The following is a 13,094-nucleotide window of genomic DNA, read 5'->3' as shown; positions in this document are numbered from 1 at the left end:
CTTTTGCAAAGCCTGGTTGGCTTCCAAGATGTTGAAACCTGGTGTCATCATCTTCTCCTTTTTCCCTCCCTGTTGTAAATTTACATTCTAAATCACTGCAGACGAGGTAAACTGTACATTCTAAAACTAGTGAGTGATGAAATTCACATTACCCTACACATTCTTGCCCAAGAGACTTCCAGGCAAGGACCTCTGTGAAATGACAATGTTCTGAAGAGCTGGCAAGGTCAGGTGACTTTCCAAAATCCAGTTTTAATAATCCCCTCCCTTATTTTTGCATTTTTTGGCAAAATGTAGAAGAACATTTTCTAAAGGGCAGTTGCTGAGTAATCTGAAAGCGAACGCCCTCAAAACAAGGGCCTTAAAGCTGGTAGAACCACATAGGTCTACAAAGATTTTCCAGACTCTCACAGACTGATCCTTTCCACAAAATACTCCCCTTTCTTTGTGGAAACTTTACAGTCCTGGACTGCAGAGCCAGGCACATGTTTTCAGCACAGACTGAAACCCCTCAGTCAGGAGATATGGTTGGGTAATGAGAAGCTTGTGACTACCTGGAGAGGAGCAACAGTTCTAGTCGGACAGGGACATGCTTGAGGGGTCTTCCCTTTTTTAATTTGCAATAAGCAGCAGCCTGACCTAACAACACACTCTCAGCTTTTTCTGGCTGATGGCATTATCACAACCTTACCACAAAAATGTTGTGCTTTAGATGTAATTCCCAAAGAAGGGAGAAGATAAGCCCTGAGGAGGTCCTTTTTATGACATTATGGGAAGAGCATCCAACTGGAAAACCCGGTGCACAGTAAGGGAGGTGTTTTTAAGAACCCCAGCAGCATGTTGGTGTACTCACAATCAGATGACCCTGTGTGTGCGTGCAGGTTTGTTGGTGAATGTGGAGAGTGGATGAGGGCCGGGCTCAGAGAAGGAACAGCTTCAAGGTTCAGGCAGGGAAGGCCCGGCTTGGCGCTGCATGCACCCGTCTGAGTAATCTCATTCTCCTCAGACGCCTTCTGGTTTTCAGCTGTCTTGGGTTTCTTCCTGAAAATAAACAAAGAGACCTTTGAAGGGACTGACTGCATATTTGGGAAAAGGCATTTTTAGAATCTGTTAAAGATAACTTTCTTCCCCCACCACCACCCCCCTCTCGCCTCTCTTTTCCCTTACAGGGAAGGACACAGAGAAGACTTTCCTCCATACTTCTTGTTTGGAAACAAGCTGCTCCTTGTTTTGCCTCTGATGCAATGGCCCTGAGACTGTGTTACAGCAAATAGGCCAAGCACGAAGCTCCTTATTCTGCCCCTACTGATGACATATAAAATGAAACTCGTCCCAGTAGTTTAGACAGTCAGCGCGCCGCTTGACAAATATTAACCAAGGCTGCAGCATTCTGAATAGAGAGAGTTATACACAAATATAATATACTTGTATGAAAAGCAAACAAATACGCATATTTCAAGTTCAAAACTAATCAGTGCAGAAACTTGCATTGTGGGGAGGCAATTTTGAGGAGCAGAGGTCATCTAAGTGAAGCATTAAGACTTGGAACCTGAAACAACTGTCTACGAGCACTGAGCACAAGAGCTCTCAACACCTCCCTCCATCCAGAGCCTCCAAAGAATTAAGCCTCAGTGGTACATCAAGCAGGTAGTCAGTCACCACCTTAGCTTCACGGCTGGAGAAGGCGAGGCAACAGGCGAAGCGGCAGGTTTTGAATCACACAGCGAGCACGTCGAGCAGGGCAGCGAGCACGCGTCTCACTGTTCCCCCTCCGCTACAGAGGCGCGGGTGCTCCCTCGGTGCTCTCCGAGCCGGAGAGCCGCGCCGCCAGCTCGGGATGCAGCCTCCGGAGAAGACAGTGCTGCCGCGGCCCGGGATGCAGCCGGGACAGCGGGCAAACATCGGCTGCTGCCGCCGCATGCTGGAGGGAGAACCGTGGGCACTCAGGAGAGCAGCAGGTGCCGGGCAGGCTGGAGCCGTGCCGCTGGAACCCGTTATCGCCTGCCGACCCCCGAGCAGTGCCCAGGCACACCGGGAGCACGTCCCGCCTGCCGGCAGAGCCCTTTCCACAGGCCTCACGGAGAGCCAGGGCGGGAGCCCCTTTTCCCTCCTGCGTCCCACCCGGGACGGGATTTGAGGGCTGCACCGTCCCCTCCATTCTCAGATGCGACCGTCCGGCGCGGAAAGCGCCGATCCCGCGGGGGGCGAGGAGGGGCAGAGCGGGCCGGCCGCTTACATAAAGGCCTTATATAAGGGCGGCACGCCCGGCCGGGGGCAGGGCCCGACCCGCCGCCATTGCTTGCGGCAGCCGCCGGGAGGCAGCACCCGCACGGCCCGGCCCGGCCCGGGGCGCAGAGCGGGGAAGAAAATTAGAATAAAAATGTAAGTTAAACGGGCCAGAAAGAAAGGAAACAAATCTTTCCCCACCCTTCCTTCCGCAAAGCTCCCCCAGGAGGTGGTGGGCGTGGAAGGGATGCCTTGGATCGGCCGAGGGGCAGCAAGAAGCGCCCCGTGCCCGGGCTTCAAATGAAAGAGCTCCCTCTGAGCTGGGCTGGGCTGAGCTGAGCTGAGCTGAGCTGGGCTGAGCTGAGCTCTGCAGGTGAACCACGCCAGCGAGGGGGTCACACTGATAACCCCGCAGTTTCTGGCAGCCCTGGTGCGTTTTGGATTACCGGGACTACAATCTCCACGCCACGGGATGGGTGGATGGTGTTGCTGCTGTAAACTATAGCTTGTACGTCGGCTTGTACATATATTTTAAAGTACATGGGCTGCATGTTTTGTTTGTGAGAGTCCACGTGGATCTTTGGCATGATCCAAACGAACTCTGGCATGCCTTCACACACCTCATTTCCAGAACCCAGGACATTCCCATGTGCAGCCAGCATGTGCTGGGAAATGCAGGAAATCTGTGCATAAACCAGTGGGTTTTTACAGCATTGCTACCCAAGCACCTTTCAGATAGCACACCTTTTTGGCCAGGAAACAAAGGCTATATGTAGGCTTGGACTCTGGATGCACAGGGCAATGAAGTTCCTTGTACCCAGGAGCTGAACTGCTGTATTTAAGGTCTGTTTTCAGCTCAGAGTTAGGCCAAGTTATATGCTTGGAATATAGCCTCTGACTCCAGGCTGTCCACACACAAAGCTGCCTACCCTGGGCAGGAGACTGCTGTTATTTGCAGAGTAGGGGCTTAGTCTGAGTAAACAAGACTTGTCAGTCGACTAGCACAGCCATAGTTTTGTTGTTAAACCAAGCAATGATGGATGTTTCATCCTGTGGCTGATCCTGCCTGTGCCTCCCAGGCCTTCAAAACTCATTAGAGGGACAGGTTAAAAAACACTATAGCAACAGCAAGAAGGCTGTGCAAAGCATCCCCTGCTTCTTCCTATCCAAACCCATATATTTTCTACTTTGCTCCTAGGGTGACACTGTGTTATCAAGATGCTCTTCTGTCATCATTTTTCCGTATTGCAGTCCTGCAGCTTGGTGACTTTTGCTCACCAGGATGGTAAGAATATAACAGTGGTGCTGACTGGCACTGGAGATGACACCTCTCCTCAGGAGTTCATTTCTCTCACTGTTCAGACATGGGCTGTATGTCACTACCACCTGAAAGGGATCCAGCCTTTCACAGGAGGAAAGCAAAGGAATCAGCAAAGTCAGCAAAGGATCTAAAGAAAGGTTTTCAGAAAAGAAAAATTGTGGGGACGCTGTGATCAAAACTACCTATGAAGAAACCCAAACAATGTTCTCCAGTCTGCAATGTCCAACTACTGCTGCCAGCAAAGGCAAAGCCACAGCAATCCTGCTGTTACTGTAAGTATATTGCTATTCTTTTGTTCTACCTTATCACCCATACAGAAAGCTCCTATTGCCATGATCGTCACCTATATATTCTAATTAAGTATTCTTGCATTCTCTTATATAGTCTACTTCTATTGCTATCTTTTTGCTGTAAGTCTTCACTGGGAGAGTTGTTAAGTACTCAATCAGGTTATGGCATCTCCATCCTTGGAGATTTTCCAAACTTAATTGAACAAGGCCCTGAATAACCTAATCCAGCTTGGAAGTCAGCTCCGCTCTGAGCAGGGAATTGGACTACAGACCTCCAGAGGACCCTTCCAACCTAATTTTTTTTTCTGATTGCACACTACTTCTATGAATACTTCCATCAGCAAGCTCTCTAATATATCTCTATGGTCCAGAACGTAAAAATGACACACTAACTTTGTAAAACTGTGAATTGTTATAGCAATGTCAAAAACCCTGAAAGAACAAGGGTAGGAGCAAGACTGAAACAAGTAATAAATATTGTTTATGGAACCTTCTCAAATTACTCCTATTAATGTCCCATCTCTGGACTTCATTGATTGGCAATCCTATGTGATTATTTCTGTAGTAAGGGTCAGTCTACCTTGCTGCATCAGTTCTTATGACTGTGTTCTCTATATACTAATCTTGGAAAAGAGGTGTTTGCTATTTACTTGTTAGTAAGGGCAATATTTGCCATGTTTGGAATGCAAAAGACTTGGGAATGTGCTCTTGGAGCAAGGGGCTCCGTTCTGATCTCTGGTTATCTCCTTCTGTACACATACCTGTGGTGCATTAAAAGTCCTTTCCAATAGTGAACTCATTCTTAACATTATCAGAGGGCCATCATCATCCTTGCTCCTTGTGAAGAAGGGCAGAAGGGCAATACAGAAAAGAGATGGCACTTTGGTACATGGACTTGCTGCATAGAATCCCATAAGCTAGGAACAGAAAAGATACTGACTTTCAAAATTTAGAGGGTCCCTGCAGAATTTATATTTGCTACTGATTTACAAGAGATTTATACAGTTTATTTCTAAATTTTCTACCTACTCTATCACTTTAAATTTTCTATCCTTTGTCCCTGTACTTTCCTTTTGTTGGTGTACACTTTTAGCATTCCTTTATATTTATTGTGGGGTTTTTTTGTTATGTTAATTTACACCACTTAAAATATATTATCTTCTTTCTTCAGTGTATGCTCTCCAGTACCTAACAGTAGGCTAACTGCCTCCCCTGTCTTTCCTGAACCGAACTGTGTGTATCAGTACTTGTCAGCTTATATGTAAAGCAAATGTATAATCACTGCCATCATTTTATTTCTGTTTTCTGTAAGCATCCTTATTGCACTGAGGCATTTGCTCCTGTCCATGTATCTAAACACTGCACTATCACAGAACAAGATCTCAAATGGTGGCCAACTCAAAATGATGCAGCGGCTGCAATGATCTGGGCACTGGCTGTAAACCAGAATTGGCTCATTTCTGTTTCATTTGAAGGCAGAATGGGTAATATTTTGGATGTCCTAACCTCAAAGCTATCTAGAAACTAATTACTACCTCTGAGCTTTGGAATGCCTTTAAAACCCCTGCCACACTTCCCCTTTCTTGCTGCCACTCTTGCATACAACTTTCTCTCCCTCAACCCTCCACTTGCTCTCCACAGTTGATTTCATTGCATGTACCTCCCTTGCAACCATTACTTGAGTTTGGAATGAATTTCCCCTGGATGAGTTAACACATTCTCTCAGTGGGGCCAGCAAACCAGGTCCCTGTCAAAAATAGACAGTGTATGTTGTACTTCTCACACAGCAGCTATAACTAATGCTTGAACCTTCCCTCTCTCTGTCCTGCAGAGACATCAGGTTAGCACTGAACAAATTAGCTCAGGTATAGGAACCAATGTAGCTGTGCAGAGCCCACAGCAGCATCCTGGCTCTCAGGGGAAGCTATGATAATGTGACTGCATGAGAATAATACTACATAATGAACAATAATGAGGCAGTTTTCAGCCTCTGAATACAGGGAGGGCTGGGTCACCAACCAGACCTTTGTTCGTCGCATATTAAGCAGCACAGAGGGAACATGCCACAGGGTTGCTGATGTTGTTGTAAGTGCTGCTGCTGGCTTAGTCTGCCCACCCATGTTCCAGGCATTATTTCACCTCTTCACAGCTATGGCATCACCTTATACTAAGTGCCCTCAGGTCAGAGGTGCCTGCAGTGTCCAAGCACTGCACTTAACTCCCTGGTGCACAGTTAGTTTGTAACCTTAGTAATTCACAGGGGCTGTACAGAACTGAAAAAAAAAAACAAAACAAAAACCAAAAAAACCCCAACAAAAACCAAAACCTCCAGCTTTTCAAATCCTAAAAATAAGAGTGTGAAAATAGTTCACGTCTGATTTTAAGCAATATTTTCCCTGAGTGTTCTGCTGCACATTCTTCCTCTGCCTGTGTGCGACTAACACAGCTCCTGATATCAGTGCTTATCACTGCCAGTGTTGTGTCTCTTCCAGACATGACATTGACAATACATATTTAGAAACTGACAAAGTAAAGAGAGAGAGATGAGTACAATCACTGAATATAAAAAAAATAGGCCTGAAAGAACAACAAAAACCCACTAAAATCTGCTCAGAGACCTCACCCCAAAATTCAGGGCACACTGAGTGCCAGAGCTGAGGGTGAAGTTTCCCAAGACAAGCTCCATTTAAATCACCTGAGCCATCACAGTTTTCCTGCCAGAAGTGTTGCTTCAGTAGTTAAAAGTCCTGCACAGGCTGACTGCCTGAATATTCACACAGCTTCTCTGATGATTTTGCAGCCACATTGATCTTCATGCTGTTGCAGCTACATGACTGGCAGTTTGTTTAAAATCTCTGACTGCAAGTTTGTGTCATACAATGGAAAACACAAACTCCTGAAAACATCGCCATAAAATGTAATATGAACGAGAAATCCCAGCAGAACACTGCAAAGCAAGAATGGGAGGCATGCAGAACTGACAAGAGAGACCCAATGTTCTAGTGCAATAAAAGCCTGGAAAATTTAATCAACACAGAAAAGTAAAATAAACTCGAAAATCCCTTACAGGAGACTGATTAACATAATTAAATTAAACTCAGAGATTAAGTTAAAGTAAGATTGAAATTTGCTGGGTCCTTTTCAGGCCTGAGGTAGGGTTTATATGGCCCCAAATTTGTCCATTTATTCCGACTAAACCATAAGTCTCATGAGAGTTGGGTCCTGACTACAGATCTTGGCTGACTTGTAACATCAGAGCATCTCAGCTATGCTAACACTGTGACAATACTGACAATTACTGAGAATTGATCAAAAGAATTCAAAACTATTGTATTTATGGGAGATAAAGTACAAAGATAAGGCAAGTGGTCATTTCAGAGCATAATAAAACCACAATGCAAAGTCAGAATTCTCTCAGGCAACTTTAACTATGTAATTCAGCCAAATCTACCAAATCGTAATGGCCTTAAGTCATAAATGTCTCAGGGAAGAGAAAGAACAGTGTAAACCTGTAAGAAGTTGCAGTAGATTCCATCTGTATTGCCTGAAACACCAATGAGAGGAAAGGTGTCTCATTAAAAAGTAATAAGAATAAAAAAGAAGATAAACACTGCAAAGACAAACATGGATGAACCAACTAGAACAGCACAAACTAGAGCAATAAGTAGGGAGAACCTGCCAAAGTAAAAAATACGAGCAGATCAAACCAGGCATTGCTGAACTATGCTGTGAGGCTATGACTTAAATATTTAACAGTTTTTTACTGACATACTTTTTGCCCACATATTTCCTTGCAAATTTCAAAAGCAAAACTAAGTTTACCCTCATCAGTAAGGCTCACAGGTGCTGCAGTTTGTTTTTGTTTTTGTAAGATGTCTTTTTTTTTGCTGAACAAGAAGTCTTTTATAAGAGATAAAATATACTTACAGTGGTTTCCAAATGGTATCACTCTTCAGGTAAATTACTCCAAGCCTTGGACCTAGTGCAGACGTTCATTGGGGCAGGGAACAGAGAGAGGCTGTGTCTGTACCAGGAAGAATCAAAAGGAAAGGTCAGGGGGAAATAATAATTATTTACTGAGAGCAAGAAAACTTGCTACAACTCTAACTGGCATTCTGTGTTGTGAGTACAGCTGGCTGCAGCCTGGTAGTGCTGAATTCCCGCTTCAATCCCTCCAGCCCTGGCTGCAAATGACCACAGAGTCAGTCCCCAGTTGTGCCAGTCTGCCCATGCAACCTAACCCAGTGAAGGAAGGAGGAGAGGGACGAAAGGGCTATCAGCAGGATTCCTTCTGAGAAGTTGCTCACACCAGTGGCATGAGCGTGGAGCACTGATGGAGAGCGAGCACAAACTTGGCACTCAAGTGCATCTCATCAACAAGGCCAGTCCTGTTTTGAGCAGCAACAAAAACTTCCTCAGGACTGAAAGACGGGAAAAGGAAGGAAAGAATTCTCCTTCATGTCTTTTGCTGTCTTTACATCACAAAAAGCATGGCTCATATCAAAGCAGAAACCCCACTTTTCTCTCATCAGCCACCTGGTCTACTGCAGTGACACCAGGGAAGTAACTTATTGCCAGCCTTGCCGGAAAGGTTCAGCTCAGCAGCAGTTTTATCTCTGAAATCCTCTGAGCTAAAGAGATAGTTGGAACCAATGGACTGAGAGAGGAAGGAATCCACAGAAAAATCACCGCTCCAATAGACGGTGATTTCACCATCCAGATCTAAGTTTTTGGGAGTATTTACGTTTTTGGGGGACATGAATCCCTCTCTAGACTAAGAAAACTCCTCCTTTGCTAGCTTCTTATTATCTTTTGGTGGCTCACTGTGGGTATGTTGGGAGTATGTCTGAAGTTGACATCCAGGGACAGAATTAAATCCTGCTTACTTCACTTCACAAAGAACTCTTGAGACAGCAGCATATTCAATCCTGTCCACAGTAAAGCCACTGGTGCCACTTCCATGCAAAAATTATCCTGCCTACTCTGAGCAGACCAGAAAAGCAAATGTTTTCTTGTTTTATCAAAGAAATCAAGAAGGTGAATGAAAAATGGTAAGAGATGTAATTGTTATTTCACAGGTAGCTAATGTCACTGTGCAAGTTGGAATTTATGTCTGAGAATGCAACACAAAAAACCCCCACTGTTCATGCAGCAGGAACACTCCAATGAGCACCAACAGACACAATGAGGGATTTTAGATGACACTGTAATAATGTACTTCACAAAATATACATTCAGTTTTATGTTCAATTCACACATTTTGTAATGCTGATGTTTCTTAGCGACTGGGATATATACTAAATTCTGATTTCAACAGGCTACATGAAATCTGGCAGCTACATTTTACAGGGGCTCAAGCAAACATTTTCTTTGATTCCAGTTTTTTTTTAGGTTCTTCCCTCTTGGAGTCTGCTTTGAATTGCAAATTAAGTAAATTCAAACACATACACAAAAAATCTACAACTTAGCCTGAACCTCTGAGTTTCACCAGGGTTTGGGAGGGGAACCACATGCATCAGGTTAGTTTGAAAGAATTACATAAAATAGTGACACTTTTGACCAGAACCAAGGATTGAATTTCAAAGGTGCAGTAATGCCCAAGGATTCTGTAGATTTAAGTCCTTGCTAACACTCAGCATGGCTTACTTTCAAGCTCTCCTTCCCACCTCCATATATGCCCCACCTGTTCTGTTAACGCTGACCTTGCTTCTTACATCCACTTTGCACACATCAGTCTGTCTTTTATCTGGCTATTGCTCACCTTTTTAAGGCATAAATCCCACGTGCCTTAGAGACTGCCTAGTACTTCAGATAATGTGCATTTTTAACTTGTACTAGAAGCAGAAAAATCACAGGATCGGGTCTTTAGTCTACTTCAGCAGAGCTCCTGCTCACTTCACTCCTAATTTCACACAAGAGAAGCCTAAGAACTGCATGTACTAATCCTGCATATTTTGTCACCTCTCTTTTTGTGTCATTATTGCTCTTCCAATCTCTGGGATCCCAATCCAAGTGGCTCTCTTTTGTAGCACTGCCTAGCACTCAATCTGGCTTCCCATCAAGGGTCAGGCAGACAAGTTGATAAGAGATGGGCTGTTGGAAGTCTTCGACAAAATGTGGGCTCAAAAATCTCTGTGAAAGGCAATACTTAAAATATCTTCCTTTTTCTCCATGTTTTTTGCTATGGTCTTGGAAGATATCTCTCTTTCTTCCAGTGTGATGAGCATAAAGCACTGAGATCCTCAGCAGTTGTTTGGCACTTTTTAAGTACATAAAATCAACAAAGCTGATGGTACTTCTTAAGACACTGGTATTGCAACAGAGAGTGAAATACTCCAAATTTTGTAAAAGACTTAATTTGACTTTGGAAAAATTAGAAGAAAATGATCTTTGACCATAAGAAGATTGGGCAAAAAGAGAGACAAGCAGGACAACAGAGGAACGGGATGTGTGACATTGGGTTAAGTAACTTCTCCCCTGTGTACCTGGGCTCTTCTATCCAGAAAAGGAAAGCATTGTATTTCTGTTCCACGGGGTACTGTGCTTAATTAAGATTTTGGAGGATAAATGTTCTGCATGAATGCATTCCAGAAATGCAGACTTTATTACTTAAATATTCCCACTAATGATAGTAACTTGGGCATTTTATATATGCTCACTTTTATTCCACCTTGCTCTTTACAAGTTTTATCTGTTAATTTAGAGGGTGTGAGGTACATTATTTGTATCAGTGTTTTTATTAAGGAAGGTCCATTTTATGAGAGTAGTGATGTACTACAGATTGTGATTTAAGATGTACACTTTAGGCCACTTTTATACTGACTTCAGTGCAGTTGCAATGGTCATAAAGTCAGGAGAAAATGTGGTGCTTTACATAATAATGCTGATGATTAATGGGCTCCTGGACCATAACTCTATAGTCTGAGTTATGGTCCAGATCCTCCTTCTCCCTCCTGAAATTTGTGTCTTGACCCTTTCATCTCTTGTTAGCTACCTTTCCAGGGCTGTTCATTAATCAGCACCATTGATCTGATGTGGTCTGTCATATCATATTACCTAAAACACACAGAAGCAAACCTTGGCCTGACTCTGCTCTTTACACAACACACCATCATATTTCCTTTACAGATGACTTAAATATTATAAACATCAACTTACTGCTGTTGCTTGGTCCTGAAACTGGCTTTTTCTAGATTAGTTCCCTGCAGGATATTTCTTTCTGTCCCTCTGGATGTACTTCTGAATGCTCAGAGACACCATCAAACACACTGAGTATTCCCTGCTTGTTAGGAGCACTCCTATATCTGACCAGCAAGGGACAATCAGCAAAACAACTTGTCTTTGCTTGAGATGTGGTACCACAATCTTCTGTTACTTTTTTTTAGTGATTCCCAATCAAGCAGACTCAAGTTTTTAGTTAATTGCTATTTATTTTATTATTGCAACAGTCTTTTCCCTGGTATCCTCAGAATGCTTCCTTCTGCCTTTCCTCTGATCCCTAGTAATGAAAAAATTAAAAGAGAAGCTTCTTGTGAGCTTATTTCTGATTACTCTTATTTACTGTGCTGGAACAGTGCTGTCTGTTATGAGGCAATGGAAAGTAAGTCACTAGTGTAATGAAAGTTAGCATGTCTGATCTTAATGCACATATTGTACAGCTCTCTTGAGTCAGGTGGGTTGAGTTTTAATCAATGCTTTCACAGTCATGATATATTTTCAGACTGGGCTGTCTAGGCTAAATTCAATTCTTTTTGGTCACTTTTTCTCTCTGGGAGTAGCATTTTGGATTAAATTCTTAAAGCCACAACAAGAGGGAGGAGATGAAAACAGCAGTGTTAGCCATCAACAAACACGATTCAAGAATCAACTTTCTGCATAAAGTGGGTTATTCCAGATACATTTTAATGTTTATAGGAGAAAGTACATTGTTTGACTAGGTCTGACTAGGGCATTTACACTGTATGAACAAAGTTAGGTCATTGGCTACCTATAGGTAGATAACCTACCCCGATGTCTTAGAGATCAACATAGACTGAGATATAAAAGCCGCTGTTCCAGCAGAGGCCAGAACTTGAGCCAAAAAAACGGACAAAAACCAGGACATGTTATGAGAAGGCCATAACCACGGGTTTTTCACAGTAGTCAAGGTTTTATTTCCAAGAGGAAATGGCTAATTTCTGTATTCTACTGGGAATGCTGTATGTCCACTATCAGTATGGCCTAAAAATCAGAAACTAATTTGTTAATGGATTAGACATTTACAGAAAGACTGTTTAAAGAGGCTGGACTGCTCTAGCCTGGTAAAGGCCAATTTCCCACAGGACATATTTGCAATAGCACTTGAGAAAAAAATCTCTCCCTGAAGTCCCAGAGGTACTTACTGAAATCCAGAATAGCAGGAAAGTCTACATTGTAGGAAAGTCTACATTATATTCCCACTTTTTCACTCACAGGCCCTCTATTACCTGTCTGCATCTGTTTCTTTTCCCCTTCTTTCAGGGCCTTTTATCTGATACTATAGAATTTCACTGCTCTTAAGCTGCAATTCTTAAGTTTGATTTTGGCACTTGGAATAGGCATTTTCGAGGTCTCACTTTTGTTCTGTTGATTCTTCTGATATTTCTTTCTATTTGCAAGCAGTACTCTCCATGTAACAGCTAACCATGCCTAAGAGTTCAGGTTGAAAAGGATGACTCTTCTCCTTCTGACTTTCCACTTCCCATGCCAAATCCCCTCCTACCTGGGGCAGTGGTACAAGGCCTTAGTTCAGAACATTCTCTCTCATTTAAGATCCAACTCTGAGTCCTGCCTATTTTCCACTAATGAATATCTCATCATGCTCAGTGTATTTGGTGTGTAAATTCCACACCTGCGGGTGTGGCAGGTGCCCAAGCAGAACGTGTGCTGCTCTCTTGGCTGCTCCTCGCCGGGGGCAGAGCAGAATAAAACCATGCTTGGCAATGTTAAGCAACTGTTTGGACTTTGCACACCTGATTTGAAATGAAGACAACTGCTACTTGGAAGAGGAAACTAAATGTAAGTAGTTGGTAGGCCTAATCAGAGCAGGAGCAGGTCACCAAAAGCCCTAATGTAGCATTCAGCTAATTGTTTAAATGAATAGAAAAATGTGTGATGCCAGACTGAACCATAGCAGTGTGTCAGAGCACTTTTCACATGTGGTAACATGAATAAACAGTATTGCACACATACATAGATATATACATATAAGTAACCATATATTTATGTATGTACATAGA

The 13,094-nt window shown here is 43.3% G+C and overlaps 1 protein-coding gene across 6 annotated transcripts in view; it reads right to left on the bottom strand.

Moving 5' to 3' along the window:
• The window catches only part of ZBTB20 (zinc finger and BTB domain containing 20), a 476,227-nt gene that overhangs the window by 28,724 nt on the left and 434,409 nt on the right, over window positions 1–13,094 (bottom strand). For 5 of the 6 annotated variants that reach the window (XM_041410848.1, XM_041410849.1, XM_041410850.1 and 2 more), the window contains 2 exons: window positions 7,765–7,861; window positions 854–1,041 (listed from right to left, as the gene is read on the bottom strand). Coding sequence is in view for 1 of the 6 variants with exons in the window: in XM_041410847.1 (XP_041266781.1) it covers window positions 854–1,041 (188 nt within the window). In the remaining 5 variants the exon portion in view is untranslated. The remainder of the gene's footprint in view (window positions 1–853; window positions 1,042–7,764; window positions 7,862–13,094) is intronic. The other variant, XM_041410847.1, reaches the window with a different exon arrangement.

Source organism: Onychostruthus taczanowskii, unplaced genomic scaffold (genome assembly GCF_017590055.1).
Source record: "Onychostruthus taczanowskii isolate IOZ18803 unplaced genomic scaffold, ASM1759005v1 scaffold34, whole genome shotgun sequence".
NCBI lineage: Eukaryota > Metazoa > Chordata > Aves > Passeriformes > Passeridae > Onychostruthus > Onychostruthus taczanowskii.
This window is presented reverse-complemented; position numbering and strand designations above follow the sequence as displayed.